We start from the raw sequence: 12,666 nt of genomic DNA, 5'->3' as shown, positions 1-12,666 counted from the left end.
GGAGGGGGGCAGACTCTAGGTCCAGTAAGCATCTGGAGTACAGAAGAGGGAAGGAGCCAGTCAGAGCGAGTCACCCTGGAGGGGGCAGGGCCTACCTAGCACAGCCCCCAGTTCCTGGAGCCCCACATGGGTTTCAACAAAACAAACCCCCAATCCCACTTCCTGGAGGAGGTGAGGAAGGTAACATGCTCTAGAGTGGAGGTGAGGGTGCCAAAAGAGAGTTAGCGTAAACCTGCCTTCCCCCAGGCAAAATAAGCAGTCCCAAAGGGCCAGGTCACATGACTGGTCACATAGAAGGCTTGGCTCCCTATACGCTAGTCGTCCCCAGGAGAAACCATCGTTTCCCCACAGAAGCCCCTGAACTCCAATGATGTTTATGCACTGACATAGTTAAGACTGGAGCTCCGCCCTGCACAGAGTCAAATCAGCCCAGCCACCTCCAGCCAACAAGGGGAGCAAGGCCACCCAACTCCGCCCTCAGTCAGCTGCCCGGGCTCCTCCTGGAGGGGCTTCCCAAGCACAGAGAAACCCACTGTGTGCAGTAAATGCAAAATCAGAAGAGTTACAGTGCGCTCGTAAGAAGCGCACTGAGATCACAAATGGAAACAAAGGCGTGAGAAATGACACGCGGCTGGTGCACGCGGAATGGGTCAGACCCAGCGCTGCCAGCCCTTGCAGCAGCTTGATGGCCACGGAGACCCAGCTGACTCTTCCAGCAGTGTTCACAAGCAGCCCTTCCACCCTGGCCTGTGTGTAAACAGAAGAGCGTCCTTGCTCAGAATCAGCCTTGGCTCACAACACGGTCCCCGCGGCCGGCGGCATTTGCAGCAGGCAGACCGGCCACCGCCCGCCCCGCGTTCTCTGGGTACTGGCCCCGCCGCCCCAGCCTGGCTCGCACTAGTGACGAAAAGGAGGGACGCCTGCTCCTGCAAATTAGGGGGTCGGGTTACACGGTGGGACTGCCACCTACACGTGGAAGCAAAGAAACCAACCAAAATAAAACTTTAAATCATTCAACTAACAGCGCTTTACTAATCATGCAAAAAGTACGGCTATAAAGTAGAGAATAGAAGGTGTGGTACGTTACCCAAAAGCCCTGCCAAGGACCGCATGTCCTTCTCCATCAGCATGTAAATCTCTTCCTCTGAGAAGCGGCCAATGCCGTGGCCGTGCATCTCGCGTTTCACAATTCCTTTCGTTATGTGGCACACGACCCACCTCAGCAGGTTACTGAAGGGACCGCCACCACTAAGAGAGAGCATCTTCCGGGTCTCATTGAGATTGTCCACCCACTGGCAATAAGCTAACGTCCTGGAATTGTGTGGAAACAGGTTACTACTGGGCATCAGACACACGTCAGCTCCAGGGAGTGCGTCAGAAGGGGGCACACTCTGGAGGAAATGAGCAGCTTTTACAAAGAGCAGACTCTGCAGGGCACACATTAAACAGCTTCTGGCCCATGCCTAGACTTCGGGTCTGTAAGAGAAACTCAAACAAATCCAGGTAACGAGGCCATGCGACAGTGCCGGCAAACGCCTCCTGGCCCCCGCCCTCAGATCCACGCCCCGCCCACCTTCCAAGGCCGCGCTTCCGCTTCCGCTTCCGCTTCCTGTCAGGCAACCCCACGGAAAACAGTAGAAACCCACTTCCAAAGGTTTTGAGGCAGGACCTTGCGTACCTAGGGGGACACCCGGAAGCAGGCACAGTGACTGCAGGGCTAGCTTCATTCACTCTTGATCTAAGGAATGGTTACGCAGGTATATGCTCTGTGTTCATGAAGTAAGCTGCATTTTGTTTTGTACAATTCGTGTATGCATTTTAGATTTTACCATATCAAAGAGTTGTTTAAAAAAGAAAACGTTAGCCTTTTTGACAGAGGATTAGGGAGTAGATATACCTGTCCAAAGTTAGCATAAACAATATAAATCGTAAATATTATGTATATCATTTGCTCTCCAGAAAGTCTGGAGAACTGCTTCAGTCTGTGCTCCAGGACTCTAAAGTGAATACAAAGACCGCAGGAACTCCGTTGAGTCACTTTTCCCATCTGGGTGGTGCGTGTGGCCAGCTTTCCCGTCCAGGTGTTGCCATGGGACACGCAGAGACAGCTGAGCAGTGATTCAGTTCCTGTGGGCTGCTGGTTACAACACTCGGGCCTGGGCTGATTTGGGGCTCTGAACCTTTGCAACTGCAGGAATGTTTCTATGCTAATAGTGTCGGTAGACAGAAATTAAAAGGATTTCCTACTGAGGGCTGAGAAGAATGTAGCTGTGGGAGTGCCAACAGAAGATATTTTGGTTTTTCCCCATAACAAGCAATAAAAGATGTACTAGCAGTTGTCTCTCCTCCTAGTGTTGACTCATAGAGCAATAATGGCCACTTCGAAAAAATCAAAAGAGTGAAAAATATTTTTACAGAGAAAACACAAGGAATTATAATATCTTATAGCTATTTCTCACTTCAAATTTTAAAGAAAAAAAAGTCCTTGATGTTGATTATTTTATATAGTTCTACTCTTTTCACTGTTTCCTCTATAAAAAAGAAAATAACAGATTTTTTTCTGAAAGTTTTTAAACATTCCTGATTTTTACTAAAAACTCCTACAACCAATTTCAACGTAACTCTCTGCACTGTACCCATAACTCTTCTTTATTACATTTTTAAAATAATGCCTACAAATCTTGTTAGAAAGGTTTGTGTAGGGATGCCTGGGTGGCTCAACTGGTTAAGTGGCTGCCTTTGGCTCAGGTTATAATCCCAGGGTCCTTGCTCAGCGGGGAGCCTGCTTCCCGCTCTGCTTGCAGCTAGCCCTGCCTGTGATCTCTCTCTGATAAATAAATAAAATCTTAAAAAAAAAAAAAGAAAGTTTTGTGTACTTCTTTTTTATAAATCTTTCAAAATAAAGTATTGAGTCAAGAAATGGATTTTGCTGAAAATAGGAAAAAGTATATCGCGACGGTAACTAATACATACGGACAGAGAAGTCAATGGATATTTTGACATAAAAGATCTCTTATTTACTTTAGTAAATTTTTTAAAAACATGCAAACCAAAAACTTTCCTATTTGTTCTTCTTTTTACACCTGCCGTAATTAAGGTATCAATGTTCACATTCCATTAGAATAATTCAGCACTTTGCTTCAAATTGTACTGGATTGAAAAGCATCATAAAAGAGCTAGACCATCCTTGATTTTTTTTGCAAGTCCGTGAACTGAGAATAAAACTAAATTATCCAAAAATAAGCATGACCAGGTCTTAAGAGCATCCAGAAAGTGTCTAAAGAGTAAAAATGAGGAATGTGGTGGATCTAAACTGACAGATTGGTGTGAAAAAATATATATATTCTTTGTAGACGAATTACACAGGTTTCATCATAAGCCTAAGTGGTTCTGAGGGACGAGCAGAAGCTCACCAGGCAGAGCAGAGGAGGAAGGGTGTGTGTGAGGAGCACCGGCCGGTGGCACAGGATGCCTGGGGAGCACGTAGGGGCAGAGGCTGGAAGGGTGGGCCAGGACCAGATCTGGGTGCGCCTGAGACAAAGGGTGCTGAACTCTATTTTGGAAGCAACATTGAACCACTGAAGGGTTTTAAGCAGACAAGAAACATAAACAGGTTTGTGGCACTGTGAAGGAAGGGCTGGAAATGGAGAATCCCCCAGTAGGAAGACTGGCTAGAAGACTCTGGCAAGACCTAAGAACTAGGGCAATGGGAGGGGTGGCGGGTGGCGGGTACAAGGAATGCAGGGGGGAAACTCTGGGATATGGGAAAAAGAGTCTATTGACCAATGGATTAGGTATAAAGAGAGATTAAGTCTTTTCTCTCAGGCTGATGACTTGAGTGGATGATAATGCCATTAACCATTATGGGCAGGCACACACCAGGTGCGACAGATTTAGATGATGAAAGACGCATCAAGCTGTTGCACTTGAAGGTCCCATGGAACCCCCAAGTGAGAACGTCCAGAAGGTTGAGAAGTCAGGAGATAGGTTTAGACTCAAGACAGAGAACTTGTGGGTGAGGACACGGCAGCGAGAGTGCTAAAGCTGTCAGGGGAGAGGGTCACCTAAGGAAGTTGCTAGAGTAAGGAGGGGTCTTAGGAAATCCACAGGTCAAGGGCAAGTTAGAAGGTGAGAAGGCCAGGCTGGAAGGGCCAGCTTGGAGAGAAGCAGAGACACCACTTGCTCTGAGATAGAGAGGAGGAGAGGTGAGGGGCTGCAGAGCGGTTCAGAGTTCCTGCCTAGTGACTTCCGTTTCCTCCGCAGAGCAGGAAATGGGGGCCTGTGCACAGGATGAGGATGCACTGATGGACAGAGAACTTGCACGACTAATGGGTTCAAGCAGCAGATGGGGATGGAAGAGGTGGCTGTTCTGGGTCGCACATCTGAGCTGGAGGAAACCCCGCCAATGCAACGGCATAAGGTTCTCTGCCTCCATTAGCAGGCTGAACGGAGGGCACAGAGGGAGGAACAATGGATTGATCTGGAATTTTGCAGCAAGAGGTAACCTAAGAAACTGTCTGGCCTTCCTCTCTTCTCTTTCCCACCCTGCTCTTGACTTCTCCTCTCTTTCACTTCCGTTGCCTAATACTGTAGCCCAGCGTGAGTGAAGAGAAGCAAATGAGCCAGCCACGCTCTGTAACGGTCAACCCCTATGAAGTGGGAACAAACTTTAAATACCAAAGAAAATGGGTAATTCATGGAATCCTAAATCAATCACTACAGGCAGCAAACCTCATTTACACATGCTTCCAAATCCTTACAACCAAGAATCCACCTCCTTCCATAACCAAGCGTCCGGCAAACTATTAACACTTGACCGAAACTACTCTCATCCAAATCAACAACACCTCCTTGCTGCAAAATCCAAATAATTTTTTTTCCCAGTAGGCTCTATGCTGGGCATGGAGCCCAACTTGGGGCTTGAACTCATGACTTGAGATCAAGACCTGAGCTGAGATCAAGAGTCAGACGCTTAACTGACTGAGCCACCCAGGTGTCCCTAAACATTCTTTCTTTGTGTATTTATCTTTCTTGAACTGTCTGCAACATGTAACACTGTCCATGTCTTTGGTAAAAGAGCTCTCCCTTAGCTTACATCTCTACTGCTTTTCATCACTATTCTTCCTTCTTCTTACCCCACACTTGCAGTATGATCTAATTCACACCCATCACTTTAAACTGATGACTCCCAAAACCATTCCCAGCCCAGACCTTTGTCCTGACACCCAGGGATCCATGTGAGGGGTCCTCGGGAACTGCAAAAAAAGCATATTTCCAAACTTGGACTCATGATCTTCCTTCCTTTCAAATCTGCTTCCCCTCACCCAAGCCAGAATGAATTCCAGGACTCATTCTTCACTGCTCTCTATCCGTCGCTCCTGACAGCCAGTCACCCTGTGAATTTGCCCTTTTCTCCCACTCAATTAGCATGTAGTTTAGCCTTTCATCATTTCTCAACCCTGAGCACAGTGGCCTCCTAGCAGGTCTCCTGACATCCCCTCAAGGCCCTCCAGAAATCCATTTGTCCCAAGCCAGCCACAAAGAGCTCCTAAAACACAAATCTATTCCTATTAGGCTGCTTCTCGGAGTCATTCATGAACTCCCCCTAGCTCCTGAGCTCGGCGCGACACCCCCTGCTCCCTACGGTCTGACCCACACTCGGCTGGCCATTCTTCAGCCCCATGCCCCCGCATGGCCTCCTATGCACCTGCCACACAGAATTACATGTGCCTCCCCAGGCTCCTCGGTCTTGCCTCAGAACTTTTGCAGATGCTTCCCCCTCTGCCTAGATATCCTAATCTTCCCCAGCCGCCCAGCCCCTTCACCCACCACTGACAGTCCCTCGCTGTGGTTGTGATGCCATCACCTCTGGGAAAGCCTTTCCCTCATCACTCCAGCAGGTGCCGGCTGCCTGTCCTCAGTTCTTCAAACTGTCCCCCAGCACCCACCATCATGTGGCTCCACAATATTTAATGGAATTTAAATGGAATGAAGGAAAAGGAGAAATGCCTTTGAAGAATGAAGAAAGGGCTGACTGTTCTCTCCTGAGATCCGTGTCACTCTCTACTAGGAAGAGGCCCACTGCACAAGGAGTCGTGAATCATGAACTGGCGAGGGCAGGGAGGGCCAGTCTGGAAACCAGATGAGGCTGAACAATTAAGTCATCATTCTGAGAACCTCTTTCAGAAAGCTGATACTCATTTCCTTTAAACAACTGACGTACCTGATCTCTTCTGCAAAATGGGCTCAAGGCTTCTCTTGAAGACTGATTATCTTAGTCAGAACAGAAGAATAAATACTGTTCAACATTTTTAAAGGAGATCAAGAGGACAGGAAAGAAGAGCCGACCCCTGATGTTTCGATGAAGATATCTCTCGTTATAACCTAGCAAGAGGCCTGGCCCGAAGCGGAGATATTAACATGTGGGGAAGTACAAACCATGGCAGTCTACTGTTTGTGGCCTTCCTGACCATGGGCGCCTTTCTCTGTGTCCTGCTCCATCCCATCATTGTTTGCTTGTCTTCTAAACGCATGGGGGTGCACGAGCGTATGATAAGCTTCTGTGATTTCACCAAGTTGCACAGGCCCTAGACTAACCCCTCCAAACAGGACCTCTCACTACATCTGAAATTTGGGGCAGGGGGAGCAGGGAAGAGGGGAACACATTAATCTAGTTGTCATCAGGGAAAGAGAGACCCCTGGCTTTTAGACAAGATCTTGGGTAGGTCGTTTTAGTAAGGATCCTACCTCCCCCATTCAGTGACACTCTACCAAAGGCCAAACTCAAAATTTAAAAATCACGGCCAACCTAGAAGCAAATTTGAATTCCCTGTTCTAACATCTATATTTTAATGGGTCAAAGTGGTATGACTAGATGGCTTGCCCACAGTGCCCTACATGCCTCCCTAAGGGGCTACAAGACTCTTCCCACACTAGTGTGTCATATAGAAGAAGCCATACTGTCTGTCCCCAAAGCTCCATTTCATTCCACGAATTTGACCCCGTGTCTCTCGTACTGCCCTTTATACCAACTTGCCTGCGTTGGATCTAACTTAAGCACTCAGTGGAACAAAGAAGACAAAAACCTGTCTTCTTCAAGTTCAATAATAGTTATGCAAGTGGAACATGCTGGTATGGATTTCAAGTTCAAGACAAACCTTCTTCTACTGAGTGTGCTTATTTGAACAAAGCAGAATCAGAACCTTGGGATGACAGGATGGGATTTATGTGACAGTGCCAGCTTTCCATTGTCTTTCCTTTTCAGAAAATCATACCTGGAGTGTTTTTACAGTTTCAGACCAAAATAAACATATCTGAAAACTCCAGATAATTCAAATCAATTGAGTCAAACAATTGACTTTGTCTCCTCCACCACTGTAAACACAGACACAAACTTGGAGCTCACCCATTGTCAGAATTTAACAAGCTCTCGTGAAAAGCTCATCCTTGTAATATTTCTACAAATGGTGGTCCATTCCTCATGCTGGCCTCAGTTTCCATGGGTGCACATTTTGTGTATGGCCTCTGAGACAAGAAAGGAAGGAGTAGGAGAGGAACCTGATGAAAAGGGTCCACAGACTCTCTGTCTCAGGCATTGTCTTATTAGAGGAACAGGGGTCTTTTCTACTTTGGGATTCAGAGCTCTAAGGAAAGCCTGTTCAAGGTCTCCCCAAAGCAAGAACATGGCTAAAAGTTAGGAAACCATATGAAACAGAGGAAGGCTTATTTTTCCTTCTGCTGCTAGGGACCAAAGGGAATTGAAGGAATTAAGAATTTTTCTTTGAAAGTTCACTGGGTATTTGTATCTCTATCAAGACCCGACCTCCCACCTTCACTATTTTTTTCTCAAATTAGCCTTTGAGGAGACACACACGAGACACAGTAGCTAACTCCCACCCCCGAAAATGTATTTTGTAATCAAAAACTTGATTAGAGAAACAAAATTATCCTTATTAGAGTCTATATGAGACCTAAGCAAGTCCTCCAAGCACTTGGGTGTTTATGGTCCATAAAATTAAGATTGTTCCCCACCAGGGTACCACCCCCCAACTTTTCACTCACACCTCCCCACCCTCCCTTCCCCCACCAGGAGCTGCCTCCCATCAAGTATTAGCTGGGGCTGGTGCAGGGAGAGAAGGGGAGGGAAAGAGCAGAAGACAAACTTCTACCAGGGAATACATATATAGAACGTCTGCACACCCAGGGACAGGTGGTACTTGGGAGTCTTGCTGGATCAAAGTCTTTCGAACTGGAACACACATTTTATGAACCACTACAAAAACCAAAGAGTTGTAGCACAAGTACTAAGGGAAATGTAAGGTGACTTTCAGCTTCTTTTCAGGCAGCTCACAAAGCAAGAGCTCTCCGCATTAATGGGCCCATCAGTCAAACCAGGTAGTGCTTTGGAATGCTGCATCCGAAGAAGGCACAGAGGGTCAGGGTGGCCCTGTGCTGGTTCTGCATTTCCCTCAATTGCTGCAAAGTGGGGACCGGAACCTGGCAAGAGGTGAGATGGGCTCTGTGCCACAGGCTTTTCCCTGAGGCCTAGCACATCACGTGCAGTCATCCATCTGGCCCACACCACAACCCCTGCCCTCTAGAAGATGGGAATCCCAACAGTTCTCTGCAGGTATCCCCAAGAAAAGACCCAGGTTCATTCCAGGAACATGGAGTCTGTGATGACTTCCAGGCTAATCTGCACCCCTGCCCCCACTCTCTGCCAGGTTCCCTCCTTGTTCACACCCCCTCACCTCTACAGTGAGAAGGGGAAGAGAAGCGGTGCTTCAGGTCTCCCCTGGAATAAACTGAGCAAGAACTGCAAGCAGAAAGAGGAAAAGAGAAATAGAGAGTCACTTAAAATCCAAGAGAGGGAACAGCAAGTTTTCCGTTTAGAAAGAACAAGTTAGTCTCCATTTAGAAAGAAGGTGGTGGGGAAGAACCTTCTACAATCAACCCCACACTGAGTGTGTATCTCTCAGTGGGGGAGGGGAAAGCTACTGGGTGAGCAACTGACCCAGGAGCAAGAGTGAACGCCAGAACAGTGGGTTTAATGATTTTTAATTAAATCTTTGAAACAAGGTAAGTTTAGAGAAATCAGGGAGAAAACTTCTCTTATCTACTGGGGTGTCCAGAAAGGTGCTAAAACTCCAGAAAATGGATGAAAGGCAAAGAAAAAGCCCACATGACAAGGAGTTTGTCAACCAAGTAGACCTGTGGCTGTTTAACTCACAGTCCTAGCCAGCACCACGTCACACGCAGAACACGGGCAACCCCTCCACACAGCTGGTGATGGTTCAGACAAGGGACTTAACCAGGAGTCAGCCAGGTGGGGCAAAGACGCTCAGCAAGCTCTAGGACACCTGACTTCTGGAACACAGAGAAGCTCTTGCCGTCTGAGGAAAACTGACGATAATCTTACAAGCTCGAGTAATTCATTTCACTCAAGACTTCTATCCTGACTCAGTCTTCTGTTCCCTCCTCTGAGTGTCTGATGTAACAGTATTTTACTTCAGCGGTTTGTACTGGTGAAGAGCAGAGTCCGTTGAAATATCTTCCTCACCTCAGTGGGCTGCAGTCTAGATCAAAGGCCAGCAAAACACAGCCCAAATGTTAAGAAGTTTCTACATTTTTAAACGGTTGGAGGGGCACCTGGGTGGCCCCGTCAGTTAAGTGTCCAACTCTTGCTTTTGGCTCAGGTCATGATCTCAGGGTCGTGAGATCCAGCCCCACATTGGGCTCTGTGTTCAGTGGGGAGTCTGCTTGAGATTCTCTCTCTCTCTCCCTCTGCCCCTCCCCCCGCTCACCTGCGCTCTCCCTCTCAAATAAATAAATAAATAAATAAATTATAAAAATTTAAAAGGTAAAAAATTGTTTAAAATACATTTTTAAATGGCTGGGGGGAAAAATCAGAAGAACAATATTTTGTATTAAATGAAATTCAAATGTCAATGTTTTTATTGTTTGGGTGAAACAGAGTCCTGCTCATCATTCCCGGGTCATCCATGGCTGCTTTTGCACAACAACGGCAGAGTTTAAGGAGCTGCAACAGAGCCATGGCCCACAAAGCCTTAACTATGTGATAGCTGGGCCTCCACAGAAAATGTCTGTCAACCTTTGGTCGAGATTCCTGGAAACTTAATGGTCATGACTTTGACCCCAAAGTCAGTCAGAATGTAGAAAACTTTGAAAAGACTGGGGAGTGTCTGAAAAGTGAAACAGAACTTAGGCTTAGTCCAAAGGCCGGGGACAGGCCCTGGGCACTCACCCAGCATGCCCGGGGGACTCACCAGTAGAAGTGCTCCTCCACCATCTTGGTCACTGCTCTGGAGATGGCTCTTTCGTGAGGGCCAAGGTTTTTGTTTAAATTCACTCCAAGTTTCTCTTCCAGAAAGTCAATTATGAATTCTGTGCCAGAAACTTTTTCATGATTATATTCAATCCAAGGCATTTTCCCTTGAGCAGAAAGTTTTCCACCAAAATAATTCTAAGCAGAGTAAATTTTAAAAAGAGAAAAGCAATGTTTTATTTAAATTCACTGTATGGTTAACAGAAACAAACATTCCAACCTTATATGTGATAGTGACTGTACTGTTGAAGTGAATGAACTCAGCACATAAACTCTTTAAGACTATAAAGTTACTCTTGGAGGAACAGAAAAAAAGGATTGACCTCACATGAAGACATTACTTGCTCCCACAGATTTTGTCATGAGCTCTGGTATATTACAAAAAAGACCAGAGAGGAGAGGTAGTGTTGAAATGATCCTGGTAACAGTTGGTCTAGTTATAATGTAAGAATAAACCATAGATGCAAAACAGTGAAAATAAACCATGATGAGGCTCACATTGGCCAGGCTACTACAAGGACCTCATCTGAAACCCACCAGCTAATGCCTGAATAATGCTTAATACCACTACACTGCAAACAAGTGGTCCCAGAAATTATAACACTTAGGTGTAAGAAAGTGCATCCAATAGATTCAAGTCCCATGTGGGTTAAAATGTAGATTCCTGGGCCCCATCCCAGACCTCTGCATCAGAATCCTGGGAATGGTGCCCAGAACTCTGTATCCACAGTAAGTTCCCCTTTGATTCACACCCGTGCTAGAATCTTACGGTGTCTCAGAGGACACGGTCCCATATGGGGTGGAGCAGGGGTGAGGGAGTCACACACTTTATGAACACTGGGAATTAGAGTGGGATTTGCTGCCCCCACTCCTTGGCCCGGCACTAGACATTCCCCCTGATGTGACCAGGAGAAATGTCACATACCTCTAAAAGTTGTTAGTACATCAGACATTCTTGTAATTTGTACACTAAAGATGTCAATTTACCCTATAACATAGCACCTGTTTCAGGTTAACTCTTGATACCACCCATATCATCCTAACACATACCCTTCAGGACTCTTGTCATCTGCAGATGGATTCTACCCTGCACACTGAAACTGTCTGCAGTGCAAATGAGACACAAGATCTCTGCTGCCCAAAATTATCCAGTGGTTTTTAATGGGTCTATTCTAACCCCTTCCACATAGCAGTCCAGCCCTATACCATCTAGCCACTGCCCACCTGCCCAGCCTCCTTGTTATCAATCCCTCCAGACTTCTGAATTCCAACTGCCCACACCCAAACACATCAGAGTCTTTGCCACCTCTCTGACTTTGTACATGCCTTACCTTTTACAGGAATCCTTTTTCCCAACCTCTGCCAAGTTATATCCACCCTAAAACATTTAGTTCAAATTTCATCTTGTTGGTGAACTATTTCCCCAAGGTGCAACCATCACCTCCTTTCCTCCATGCTTCCACTGTACAGTGTATATTCCCCTCTTTTTATAATACTACTGTTTGTACATCTGCCTTTCCCTCTAGACCACCCCCTCCCTGAGTACTTGGTACATTTTTATCTAGACCCCTTTTGAAAACTGGAGTAACAAAAATTAATAATTGATTCTTACAGAAATGAAAGTTCCAGTAAGTTTTTGTCATCAAAAATTTTATTTTTAGATGCAGAAAAAGTATTTGACAAAACTCAACATCCGTTCATGATAAAAACTCTCAACAAAGTGGGTATAGAGGGAACATTCCACAAGAGAATAAATGCCATATGAAAAACCCACAGCTAACATCATACTCAATGGTGAAAAGCTGAAAGCTTTTCCTCTAAAATCAAGAACAAACAAGGATGTCCACTCTTGCCACTTTTATTCCACATAGTACTGGAAGTCCTAGCCACAGCAATCAGACAAGGAAAAGAAATAAAAGGCATCCAAATTGGTAAGAAGAAGTAAAACTGTCATTATTAGTAGATGGCATGATACTATATATAGAAAACCCTAAAGCCTCCACCAAAAATCTATTAGAATAAATGAATTCAGTAAAATTACAGAATACAACATTAATACACAGAAACCTGTTGCATTTCTATACATTAATAATAAACTTGCAGAAAAAGAAATATTAGGAAAACAATCCCATTGACAATTGCATCAAAAGAGAAAAAAATACCTAGGAATAAATTTAACCAAGGGGGTGAAAGACTGAACCTCTGAAAACTATAAGACATTGATGAAAGAAACTGAAGACCACACAAATAAATAGAAAGATATACCATGCTCATGGATTGGAAGAAATAATATTATTGAAATGTCCATACTACCCATAGCA

General features: G+C 45.6%; 1 protein-coding gene across 2 annotated transcripts in view; it reads right to left on the bottom strand.

The window, feature by feature from the left end:
- Positions 1 to 12,666, bottom strand: part of FAXC (failed axon connections homolog, metaxin like GST domain containing) — a 73,119-nt gene that overhangs the window by 46,133 nt on the left and 14,320 nt on the right. Inside the window, exons 3-5 of one of the 2 annotated variants that reach the window (XM_026511757.4) lie at positions 10,287 to 10,483; positions 1,574 to 1,678; positions 1,088 to 1,311 (exon numbers count right to left, since the gene is read on the bottom strand). In XM_026511757.4, coding sequence (XP_026367542.1) covers positions 1,088 to 1,311; positions 1,574 to 1,678; positions 10,287 to 10,483 — 526 coding nt within the window. The remainder of the gene's footprint in view (positions 1 to 1,087; positions 1,312 to 1,573; positions 1,679 to 10,286; positions 10,484 to 12,666) is intronic. The other variant, XM_026511758.4, reaches the window with a different exon arrangement.

This window comes from Ursus arctos, unplaced genomic scaffold (genome assembly GCF_023065955.2).
Source record: "Ursus arctos isolate Adak ecotype North America unplaced genomic scaffold, UrsArc2.0 scaffold_13, whole genome shotgun sequence".
NCBI lineage: Eukaryota > Metazoa > Chordata > Mammalia > Carnivora > Ursidae > Ursus > Ursus arctos.
Note: the sequence above shows the minus strand (reverse complement) of the source record. Positions and strands in the feature narration are given on the sequence as shown.